General features: G+C 39.6%; 1 protein-coding gene across 1 annotated transcript in view; it reads left to right on the plus strand.

The window, feature by feature from the left end:
- SET (SET nuclear proto-oncogene) overlaps positions 1-5217 on the plus strand; it is an 8771-nt gene extending 3554 nt beyond the window's left edge. Inside the window, exons 4-8 of the mRNA XM_026657296.2 lie at positions 134-237; positions 420-533; positions 2175-2345; positions 2444-2590; positions 3797-5217. Coding sequence (XP_026513081.1) covers positions 134-237; positions 420-533; positions 2175-2345; positions 2444-2590; positions 3797-3820 — 560 coding nt within the window. The 3' untranslated portion in view covers positions 3821-5217. The remainder of the gene's footprint in view (positions 1-133; positions 238-419; positions 534-2174; positions 2346-2443; positions 2591-3796) is intronic.
- Positions 5218-12936: the final 7719 nt, after the last annotated feature.

Below are 12936 nucleotides of genomic sequence, written 5' to 3' on the forward strand. Positions count from 1 at the left end.
ATGGGCTGGGACAAGTAAACAATATACCAAATGTCCTACTAATTCAACTTTCCGTGACAATTTCTTATAATGTTTGCTGCAAAATAACCTATATAAATAGCTTTGTAATGCAAGATTCCTAATTCTACCATAGTATCTGCACTGTTGGGGGAAGAAGATGAGGAGGCACTGCATTATTTGACCAGAGTTGAAGTGACAGAGTTTGAAGACATCAAATCAGGTTACAGAATAGATTTTGTAAGTATCATGGACAGTCTTCATTTAATGTTGTGCCATTTTTATTTGCATGTAACCTGCATCAGAGAACAGTAGCATAACTTAGTATTTCAAAACTTGTAGTACTTAACATCTTTTAGTTAACATATCTGGTATGCTATAGATAAGTATACAGTCCTAACTTTATTCTTTCCACTCTACAGTATTTTGACGAGAATCCATACTTTGAAAATAAAGTTCTCTCCAAAGAGTTTCATCTGAATGAGAGTGGAGATCCATCTTCAAAATCAACTGAGATCAAATGGAAATCTGGGAAGGCATGTATCTTTACTGGGGGCGGGGAGGAACTGCTCAGAGTAGGCCTAAAAATCAGTGAAGGGTATGGTTTAAAAAGAAAACAAATCCATACTAGCACTCCCAACCTTTTTAGGGAATTCTCCCACAGTTGATCTAACATCACTGCTACAGTTCTCATTGTAAACAAGGCCTAATTTAAACTTCAGATTACAACTACCTTTCCAATTTCAATATTATGCTAAAAGCTTGGGTGGCCACTTGGTCTTTATAAAGAAACTAGCAAATCTTTTTATCCGAGTTGTTTTTCTAGCATTTGCCAGTTGCCATCTATATAGTTAATGCTTTCTTTGTAGTTCATAAGTTACATGTACATCTTGTGGAACTTCTGAATTAGGAGCTCATTTCCTGCACCTCACAAAAGTAAACTACAATGCTGCAAATGAGTCAATTTGAATGTCATAATTGGATTTGTTGGAAAATTGCATCACACGTCAGTCAAAATGTTAGTATTTTCCTCTGCTGTTCTGGGGTCTTCCAGCAATAACTTACATCTTGCAGTACCTTATGATCATTCAGCTAATTATTAAAACAAGCTGAGTTGTTGCTGTCCATAAAATTGCATAAGCAAGTATATCTTGGGCGCAAAGTGTCTCAACAAAGCAGCAGCTAGAAGTCTGTACACATTAAGTGGCGAAGTAAAAGGTCCAGAGTTACCTCTGGATAGTCATCTGTTTTCCAGGTGTATAAGACAGGACACGACAGAGGTATTGGTCTCAAAAGGGGTGAGGTTAACTCATTATATCCTCTTGCTAGTGAATATGTTGTAGTAGCTTAAAAAGTGAGTTGTGTGTTTTTCCCCCTTGCGATTGCTACAAAGGAGAAATAAGAAATTTTAAAAGGGGAAAACTCCAAGGATAAAAGACTTAAATCCTTAATCTATTTTATGAAGAAAACAAAGGATGAGTCCATCCTAGGGGGAGAGAAAAGCAAGAGGGGAGTGTTAAGACAATGTCTTATAAAAAGGCCTATAGGAGTGATGGGCAGCCCGCGGACCACACGCAACCCGTCAGGGTAATCCGCTGGTGGGGCACAAGACAGTTTGTTTACATTAACTGTCCGCAGGCACAGCCGCCCGCAGCTCCCAGTGGCTGTGGTTCGCTGTTCCTGGTCAATAGGAGCTGCGGCGCGGGCTATTTGAGAGCTTCTTAAATTGCTTGTGCTTAATGTTAGCATTTAAATAGTTCTAACAAGTCTTGAAATTAGCATTTCAGTAAATGGTTTGAGTCATACCTTTGCCACTGTGTGGCTGGGAACATTAAAAAGGTCAACAGGTAGTCTTTTTGAATTGTCAGTATTTCAGTAGAGAAAGCTAGAAATAAAGAGTGAAAACTTGCATTCTGAGTAGCAAAAACACTTAAAATTGAGGGCTTTTTTACTACCACTGGCACTATTCATGAGAAATGGTAGCTGAAACTCCTAGCTATGTGGTGTCAACTGGTACATGCCCTTGGGGCTCTGTAGAATTTTGTCTCTTACACACCTCTCCTTGAAAAAGAACAAGTAGTATGTGGTTGCGTAGATAAGCAGGTCTCCAAACGCATCTTGTGAAACATTGTCAGGAAATTCTTTCAGGAAAATTCTTAACTTCTCTTCTTTTTCAGGACCTGACAAAGCGCTCAAGCCAGACACAGAACAAGGCCAGTAGAAAGAGGCAGCATGAAGAACCAGAAAGTTTCTTTACCTGGTTCACTGACCACTCTGATGCAGGTGCTGATGAACTAGGAGAAGTCATCAAAGATGACATCTGGCCAAATCCATTACAATACTACTTGGTACGTGTAGAGTTGAGCTGTTTGTAACAGTGTTCTTGTGGCTATGTCAGAATTAATTTGATCAATGCAGTAACATTGTATATGTGTTTCTAATTAAGGTTCCTGATATGGATGATGAGGAAGGTGAAGGAGAGGAAGATGATGACGATGATGAAGAGGAAGAAGGGTTGGAGGATATTGATGAAGAAGGAGATGAAGATGAGGGGGAAGAAGATGAAGATGATGATGAGGGAGAAGAAGGAGAGGTGAGAACACATTTTTTCCAAATCAAGGAGTTGAATAGATCCAATTAGGAAATCCTGTTTAGGAACAGCATTGAATTTATCTTGTTGATAAATGTTAAGGAGTTATTGACACTCTATACAGTCTGCTGTTATGTTTTTCAGAGGGGAGTTTGTGTAGGTGGTAACAGTTCTTGCAACTTGAGCAATGATTTTAGTGTACTTAGGTGGTGTGTGGGGGACAAGTATTGCCTTTGAGTTGGAGATGGATACCTTTAGGGAACTCATTGGCAAAAATGAGGAAAATTGATCTGTTTGTGTTATATGCCCATTCATCCAAAAGCCTGTTTGTTTTTCTTTCGGCAAACTGATTTTTATTAGTGAGTTACTGGGTATTTGAGTGCCGGTTTTAACCTTATTCCATAAATAGCTTTTTTTATGCATCCAGTTTTCCTGGGTTTCACCTATTATATATATACATTTTACTCTGGACTATTGCTGATTTTTTTTCTGTGAATGTGTCCTCATTTTGGGAGTGCTAGGGATGACCTCACCTCTGCTACTCTCACAATCTCCAGTGATTTAAAGTTTGGAATTAATTCTCACCGAGTAACTGGGAATGTTGCACTGTTTCATTTGTTATAATTAATTTATTAACCACATTTGGCTTTTGTTATTGAGTTACATTAAACTGCCTTTTAGACAAACAGTGGGGAAGGCTTTGGATGTTATGCACGTAGACACATAAGGTGCTTGATTTTAGATGCGGTAACTAAGATCTGCTGAGCAATATTCTTGTTAGTATGTAAATTGTATTTTATTTAATCTCCTTCATTGAACTTTTGAATCTTGTAAATTATTTACTTAGACTTTTACTACTCTTTAAGACTGCCTATTCAAAGCTCTGGGCACCCTTAGCAGTCTCTTCAATATTCACTAACAAATAGTTCTGTCAATTTTCATCCAAATCATATGTCCCAGCAATAACATGGAGATCAAACTTTATCCAGCCTTACCTATTTCCATATGGAGGAGGGAGAAAACATGAGCTTTTCAACCCATCCTGCAAGAATAACTGCACAGGACTTTTTAGAGTGGTCAAAAATTCTGGTTAATTGCTGTTTGAAAGTCAAGGCTGTCTGGAGTTTGAATGTACTGACTCCCGCACCTTCCCTTCCCTCACCCTCCAAAAAAGTGACTAGATTTTAACTGTTTCTTTTCTTTCAACAGGAAGATGAAGGAGAAGATGACTAATTAAACACTGATGGATTCCAACACCCACCCCTCCTTTTCTTACCTTTTTAATTTTTCTCCAGTCCCTGGGAGCAAGTTGCTGTCTTTTTTTTTTTTTTTTTTTTCTTTCCCCCCCACCTTTGTGCTCAGTCGCCTTGTTCTCTTGAGGTCTCTTTTTCTCTCCTCTACACCATGGTTCACCATTTTATTTTGGGGAAAATACCCTGAGCAGAATACAGTGGAAAATAAAATCTCTACCAGTTTCTGTTCCAAGTTCATTTTTATCCCTTTCTGTCTCAAAACAAAAACTGTTTATGGAATCAACACACCATGTTCTGTGGGAAAAAAGAAAACCTTCTGCTCCCTTCACTCTGCTGGAAGCTGAAGAGTGCTAGGCCCCTGTGTAGTAGTGCATAGATTCTAGCTTTTTTCCTTCTTTCTCTGTATATTGGGCTCAGAGATTACAGTGTCTCTATGTGAATATGGACAGTTAGCATTTACCAACATGTCTGTCTACTTTCTCTTGTTTAAAAAAAATTAAAAAACTAAAAAAAATGGGGTATAGAAGGTCAGCAAGGGTGGGTTTCAGATGTTTGGGTGGGTTAAGTGGGCATTTTGACAACATGGCTTCTTCTCCTTTGGCATGTTTATTGTGATGTTTAACAAACATCCTTGCAGTTTAAGATGACACTTTTAAAATAAAATCTTCTCCTAATGATGACTTTGAGCCCTGCCACTTGATGGAGAATCAGCAGAACCTGTAGGATCTTATTTGGAATTGACATTCTCTATTGTAATTTTGTTCTTGTTTATTTTTAAATTCTTTTTTTTTTTTTTTTTTTTTTTTTGGTTCACTGGAAAGGAAAGAAAGATGCTCAGTTTTAAACGTTAAAGTGTACAAGTTGCTTTGTTACAATAAAACTAAATGTGTACACAAAGGGACTAATGGTCTTCACTGAACAGAACATGTTTCTGATTTTTCTTGCTCATTTTCCCATTTATTAATTTCTTTTGTCTGTAGTTAATAATTTAACACTTGTTGATATGTGGTCAGAATATCTGTATTGCAAGACTCTCTGTTGCTGTATTGCAAGATAACCTCATGGCTGTATGGATTTAACCTGAATTTAAATTGTTAGATAGTTTTCATATCTGGAAAAAGTGTTTAATTTAGGTGTAATTTAGCATAAATTATCTGATACTATCAATAAGTTGCTGTCCGACTGCCTATCAATCATCACTATAAATTGGCAGTCATTACTGTAATCTGCACATTGTTTCTCTTAGTTTGATATCTCCATAGGAATGGGTTGTGGTTACATTCCTTGTATGTTACATTAATGGAGTCTTTAAATGTTCCCTCTTGCACCAAAAAAAACACCTGATGCTCTAATAATAAAGAAATGTGCAGATTTAAACACTCTCATTAGTGATGTAAACGAGATACCACATATCTCTGATCTCTAATAAATCAGATCACTGAAAAGACCATGCAAACTCAAATTAAATGATCAGAGGTTAATGTTTATAATCCACTTGGTAATAGCTTTCTCAGTTGAGATGTTAAATCTGTTTCAATTACACATTCAGGCTGATTGTACTCTCTTCAAACACAGAAGAATCTTACTCTGCTAAATTACATCTCAGAAGGAAGTGGTTACTTTGCATGTGGAATTTCAGTGACATACAACCTCCAATCTCTGCTGTTTATATTTTCAAATATGTGAGCTAATAAAATGCAACCTGTTTTGATTTAAAAGTATCTACTGCCTAAAATTTACATCTAGAATTAACCAGAATAGCAAGTGGCAAAGTGTGATGAAACCTCTTCTAGCAATAATTAGCATTTATACAATTACTTTAAAAAGTAGAATGCCATATAAACTAACCTCATTTAAATGGATATTTTAAAACCTGTATAGAACAATTTTAGTACTAAATCATTGTATAATTGTCTTCTCCTAATAATGGGTTCTCAGGATGGGGGTCCTCGCTCTTATGGGAAAAAGATTGTTTTAGCCTGTCATAGCATCACGTATGTATTTTGTAGTGCTAGAGAATTAGTGCTATAGAGTAAGGTTATTCTCTTGAGTGGTATTCCACAGTGGGGAGAGGCACTCCTTAAAAGACTGAACCAACTCATTTTGTTCAGTGACAGTTGGGTTGGAACTACTGCCCTAGTCCATTTCATTTTTTCGCATCAATTTTAAATAACTCCATCTTTTAACCAATTTAGTTACATTAGTGCTAAAACTGTAGACAAACTGTTGCCCTGCAGCTTGTGTAGCCATTTATGTAGTGCAAAGTAAAATGCTACTAGACCTAACTAAATTGTGCTTATTTAGGGAGAAATCTCCACTCTATCAGAAAGAGTGCATAAATTATCTCCCCCTATATTGCAAGACCTATAAAGTTGCATAATCTGCCTTTCCCCAGGACACACACAATAAGGTGGTACAGCTGAATACCAAAGACAAAAAGTGAGATATTGGGGGGGGGGGGTGTGATGCCCCTCCACCTTTGAAAACAAAAACTGATTAGTACTATACAGATGGCAAAACAATCCCACTATTGTGCAGACAGAACATTGGTTTAACTTCCTGGTGAAACTACTCTGCATTTCAGTTTTATTCATTGCAACAGTAAGAGTAAACAACTTTTGAACTGCTAGTAATATTACTTTCATTCTAGTAAACTTTTATCAGCTAGTAGTGGAAAAATGTAATTTGAGTAGGGATTAAAACACTTTCCAGATTTAAAAATACAGCCCTAGGTGCCCATCCAGTGCTCTAAGCACCTATGTGGAAAAACTCAGTCAAAGTTACCTATTTAGAAGTGCCCATTCTTTGACCTGTTTCGTTAAGCTTAGTAGATACTTGTAATTACCCATCAGTGTATTATAGAAGTATGTTTTTAAAGGATAAAAATGTCCTTGTAACAATTAGGGTCAAATACAAGTTCTGAAATTCTCATAAATTAAGACAGGAAGAGGGACCTCTAGTACATTCCTTAAAACCTTTAATCATTTTCTGAGGTAAGCTATCCTTATGAATTATCTTGGCAGAACATTTATCATGAGCTTCTCAATAGAGGTCAGAATTCTCCTATTTAAGCTAATGGACACTGGCTTTAACCTCCAGTATGACAGATGTCTGAGTTAATGGTTTACAATTTAGAAACTGAAGCATTTAATAGTTTTTGCACATGTATTTAACCAGTATGATATGAAGAAAACATATGGAAGAACTTCCATATTCTTATGTTTGAAGTTTAATAGATAAAGGAAGCAGAAGTGTCTGACACTCCTGTAAATTCTAATGCCAGATCTTAAACATATGCACATGGAAAATATATATAGATTGCAGAATTAGTAAATTTAGCACAAATGTTTTAATTCCAAATTTATAGCATCTCACTTAATATTTTATTAGTCGGTATGTGAATGCCAGACTTCCTCTATCAGCAGGCAGAATGGTGTGCATGTGCATGAGTGATTAGAAATTGAGGCCTATATTTATTCATTTATTGCTTTGAATTTGCAAATACTTTCCAGTTCTGTTTGAAGAGAAAATGGGCCAGGTTAGTACATTTTTACTGATGCAACACCCAAATTACACCAAACACCTTAGCCACTGCCTATGAATTTTGAAACCATAATGCTGATCTTCGTTGGCTTGCAAGAAGGTATTTTTATGCCTTTATTTCTGCTGTAACAATACAGTTAGAGCTTTCAGGAAAGCATTTGCTGTGACTGGTAAATAGATTAAAGGACACTCAAATGTCATTTTTTGGTAGAATACCCTCAATAATACATAGTGATTTTGAAAAATTCCTTTTAAATATTGGTAAGGACCAATTAATTAAGGCCCATAGCCTGAATCAGGCTGTGTTATTGGTTAGATCTTTCAATTATGAAGTTCAGTTCTCTTTCATGGGACTGTGTGCGCTCAGGGAGGGTGTAATTAAAGGACTATGCACAAAGAACTGTCAATTGCAAAAAGTAAACACAATTTTCTAAGCTTATAGTATTTTAGGAGATACTGGTCAGGTACCAAATGTTTAGAAACACATATTTCTGAGGTTAGTGTTCTCCCTTTAATTTGTCCCAGACCAGAGAGAGAAAGAGTTGCCAAAAGTTTGTTACACTTCTTGCCCTCCTTTCCTTTATTAGACAAGGACTGGAAATCCTGGTTTTGCTTTAATCATATTTATCTTAGAGTGCTATCTGGTAGACAACATCTAATACATATTTTCTCCTGGTTTATGAGAGTAATTGTCATGCTTTTTGTCCAGTGAGACATACAGGCTTCTTTACTGCCTCTCTGTGCTCATTCAGTGGTAGTACTTGCTAGTCACTGAGAGTTTAGGGTCCTGGTCCTACACCTGCTGAAGTCAATAATAAAGTTTTGAGTTCTATTGGAACAGGATTAGGCCCTAAATCAAGGAAGAGTCATTCAAACTCACAGGGTAGTTTTCTGAACCAGAACTTCTGCCAGGAGGTGAGTGTGCTAATTTGGGAAGGGAAGGGGATAATGATATTTTAATTTAACAGATGTGAACAGAAGTGGCTAAGGGAATTTGAAGCAACAATTGCAATTGTGGTTCAAGCTGGTCACTCAATGAGTGCTGACCTATGAGGTTAGTAGATTCTATTCTACAATTTGAGCTGAAGATCACCTGTTAGATCTAGAACGAAGTATATCTTATATTCCATCCCCCTCCACCTATTTTACTTATCCCGGACAACACCCCAGTAAAGCCGTAGTATATATATAACACGGGGATAGGACAGATCTATGAAGTCCAGGATCATCGCCTACGGTTCCTGGAGCGCTTAAGGGGGGGGGGGGGGGGGTAATTTTTTTGTTTGGGCGGGGAGTGTGGTTGGAAGCAGGATGTGCAGCCTGCGAGCAAAATCGCAGATGAGGGTAGCAAATACAGAGGGACTCGGACTTGTATTATTCCCGATCATGCAAACAGCCCTCCCCGCCCCACACACGTTAAAAAAAAACACATCCAAGATTTTATGCTTCATATAATCAGTCAGTTATATGTGTCTAGCTGACAACTCACCCTTGGAGGGAGAAACACACACACAATAGAATTAAAAATGTTATAGTTTACAATTATTTATTTCCCATCTAGCCCTTTCAACCTTAACTGCGGAAGGATCGTGGTAGAATCACCACAGAAGGCGATAAGCTTTCCTGAGGCAGCAATTCGTCCGTGATCAGAGTTGCAAAAGTACCATCAGAGTCTTCGAACTCCACATCGGTGACGTGGGGTCTCCAAGTCCTAGGCTGATACGCCCAGCCTATTGGGGTGGAGAAAATCACGCGAAAGGGAACGCGGTTAGGAACCCGGGGGGAATAAAAGAAAAAAACAAACAACTCACGGTAGAACAATTCCCCTCCCTTCAGTGAGATAAAGTAATGTGCTCCCAGTCAAGCCACCAAGAGTTTCGCTTCTGCTACCGGTGTACCATCCTGCCTGGACGGGACCCATCCACCCCCCTCCATTTCCTTCGTTAAATATCCTTCACCGACCCCAAATTAGCCTCCTCCATGTTTCAAAACATCCTTGGAAGGAGTGAAATGGTGATTAGAAGAATCTCTGCTTCTCCCCCACCCAGAGCACAAGTGAAAGGAGTTGCAGGGCCTCAGCAACCGACACGACCATCCTTTCACCCTCCTCTCTAATCGCAATCGCTAGGGACAAAGGTCCCCCGAAGGGGAGTAGGAAACTTCATCCGGAGACCATATTTGCACAGGTCTCAGAGGGACCCCGGGGCTCCCCTGCGCTCCGTTCCCAACAGCAACTCGGCCATTCTGAGGAGGCATTTACCTAGGTGGTCGCGGCAGCTGGCCAGCATCCAGGAGTATCCCGGGAACCAGAAGTCATCCTCCGCCGGCCAATGCTTGTGCACTGAAGCCCTGACCAGGGTGATCACCAAGTACCTCTCCCCAATGGGATCCTGGAAGAGCTGCACGGGCACTTTGCGTTTCCCAACAGTGACCGTCAAGCTCCTGACAGGGAACGCTGTCTGGGGAGAAACTTCAGGTCCCAAACTAAGGCAACCTCGAATCCCCAGGACTCTCAGAGAAATAATGAATCTTTCTCCTCCTCCTGGTCCTCAGGATCATGCTGGTGGGTTGCGCTTTGATGCTCGTCCTGGGACACTTGGTGTCTGTGAACCTCCCTGAAGCAACCAAGGGAGAGGCAGAGGGCTGCTAGCAAAGCCAATGCATGCATCCTCCTCCTCCAAGCTCGTACATGCACAAGCCCTGAAAGTGAATAGCTATCCAGCCCCCCTTCCTTAGGACTGATAGGCTATTCACCTTATTGGTCCTTATTCAGTGGTCCAGTTCTCCAACATTATTAAACCTGCTTCTTGAGCCCCTCCCACTGGCTGTTCCACCTGGGGAGAATCCAAGACCTGGAAGGAGAGAAGGGAAAGATCCTGTAAAGACAGAGGCAGAGAGCACAGTGCTTTCCATAAGCTGGACTTGGACCAGGAAAACAAATCCTATCCTCTCCCCCAGACCGAGGCTGAATCTAAATCCAATAACCCTTGACATTTTAACTTTCCAATAATATTTCCTTTACATGGACACTGTTTAGTGTAGAAGCATATAGTACAAAACAAACAAAAAATACTGGACCTCTGTTACTAATAAATCAGCAGATTAATAAGGGTTAGCACAAATCTATCATTGTTTGCTTTTGTAATTTAATTCAGTTTGTAACAAAAACTAGACTTCATTTATACTTCTTGTTCTGGTCAGTTTAATTTGCTAGTTCTCATACTGTAATATTCAGGCTGCAAATCCTGCAGGGGAATGTTTAAATAAAAAAAAAATAAAAAAAAAGTAATGTATTAAAAATAATGGAAACATTTATGTTTATATCAGATTTTGTACACGCTTTAAAAATATGTACAGTAAAAGTGGGACTATTATTAACGGAAAATATCCTCTAATTGTGTAGCCCATATTCCAGCTGTTAAGTTGTGGAAAGTTGTGTATCACTTCAGGACAGAAATAACCTATTGAATGGAATAACAAACAGCATTACATGTGGCTGGCAGCAGGAAGAGATCTTGAAGCACAAGGCTCAACCACTTGAACTGAAGGCGAATGTCCTTTAAATGTTTGTAATGTAGGGTCTAAAACTGCAGTAAATCAACTCTGTTTCTATCCATTAGAGCAGTGTGAAAAACACACATTGTCTAGTTTATTATGCTATTAAAAACAACAGTAAATGTTTTTTCTTTGATATTTTTTGATCCAGAGGTCCAATACCACTGAGAATCCAGGGCCACATTCCTGGACCTACAAGAAGAATTATGTAATGTAAGAAAGAGTCAAAAGTTAAGTACTGAAGAGGTAGTAACCTTCCAGATTTTAACATATTTCCAGTCAAATAACTTTCCTAAGGTGGAGTTAAATATCTATCTTATGTAAGGAGAGATTTTAAGAGGACACCTTTGTTTTCTCATAAAAACAAATTTTAGGAAAGGTGAAAATTAAAAATTAGTGTTACACTTAAAACTGACTGTACTGTTGAATTTAAATGGAAGAGCACCTGTCTTTTTTAATCAGTGTATCAAACTGCTTTAAATCTATATGTAGTTTATAGATACAATTAATCCCTTTATATGTATTCACCAAAGGAGAACTTTATTAGGCTCCCCCGCAAAAAAGTATATGGAGTTCCAAATGTATATGTGTTGTTATATTGTGAGACCCTTTGCATAGACACATAGCTACCATATGTATGGTACACTCTGGGTTTGCAGAGTGGTGAGGCCTCACACATATACCATAGAGGTATGTACAAAACCAAAGCCATATGTACTCCAAACTAGCTCCTCAGTTCAACAAGAAACAGAACTAGATTGTGCTTGTCCTTGCAGGCTATACAGTAGGGAAAAGGAAGTGTGGGGATTGTGCTGTAGTCATATAAGGGAAAAAGGTACAAGAAGTCTTTTTTCCCTCTTGTGTAGGTGCATAATCCTTCTGTGCAGCAGAAAGCACAGTTGATAGACTAACCTGCTGCTGGCTCAAGAAGGGGGCATGCTCCCTTCTCCATGCAAAGCTAACCATGCATAGAGGAGCATTGCATGCTTCTCCATTTCAGAGGATGTCTAGGAATTCTGGCAAGCCAGCCGGAAGCATGGTGTAGCCCTCCCTTCTTCCCACCAATGCAGTCAGGCCTTTAAAACCAGTATGTTCTGTAAGATTTATCATGTTTGGAGTCACAGTCTGGCAATCCTCACAAAAAATTGTTAATCAGAATGCCAGACCCAAGAGTGCTGAGGGTGGAAAGCTCGAGATAAGGGCAGAATTAAGGTTGTCTCACCTTAATTGTGCAGGTCCATACTTTTCAATGCTCTTTTCAAAAATGTAACTTTAACATAATATATCCAAGTACGTTTATATAGAAAATGTCACCATTGCCCTAAAGTTTACTTTTTCTCCCTGAAAGAACTGATGAATATTGACAACCTTAATCCATCTTAACTAAGTTTTTGCCTGGTAATGTGTTAATATTTAGGAGGCACCTTAGAGCCTCTTCCCTATTTAATTATTGACTCCTTCCCTCTTGGATCTCTGAACCCTTAGCAGATAGTGCTGGATTTACACATCCTGTCAGGTGTTGTTCGGATTCCTGGATCAAGAGAAGGTGGCACAGGGTTGCTGGATTCCCCAGAAAGTTGCATTAGATCTCTGGATCAGTGTCAGGTGAGGTACATTGGCTATGCAGATCTCCAGCAGGTGGAACCAGATCTCTGAATCCCTGGCGAGGGGCACCCAATTGCTGGGTCCCTGGCAGGTGGCCCTGGAAATGCAGAGCTCTGGGCCAGCGATCCCGGCGTCATAGCAAATGGTGCTGATCCCCTCCTGGCGGGCAGGGGATACCAGATCTCACCGGCCGGGGGCGCTGGATCCCTCAGTCTCAGGGGGCCGCCCTGCATTCCGGCAGGTGGCGCTGCAGGCCTCAGTGCCGCCAGGGGGCGCTGGCTCCAGGCTCCCGAACGGTGCTTCCCTGCCGAGGTTAAGGTTGAAGTTTGAAAAGTGCCGGTTGCGAGTGGCTGCGCTGGGGTAGGAAGCCCGGGGGCTGCGTCTGGAGCGGGC

The sequence above is a fragment of the Terrapene carolina genome, unplaced genomic scaffold, assembly GCF_002925995.2.
Source record: "Terrapene carolina triunguis isolate 2854851 unplaced genomic scaffold, T_m_triunguis-2.0 Scaffold238, whole genome shotgun sequence".
NCBI classification, from domain to species: Eukaryota; Metazoa; Chordata; order Testudines; family Emydidae; genus Terrapene; species Terrapene triunguis.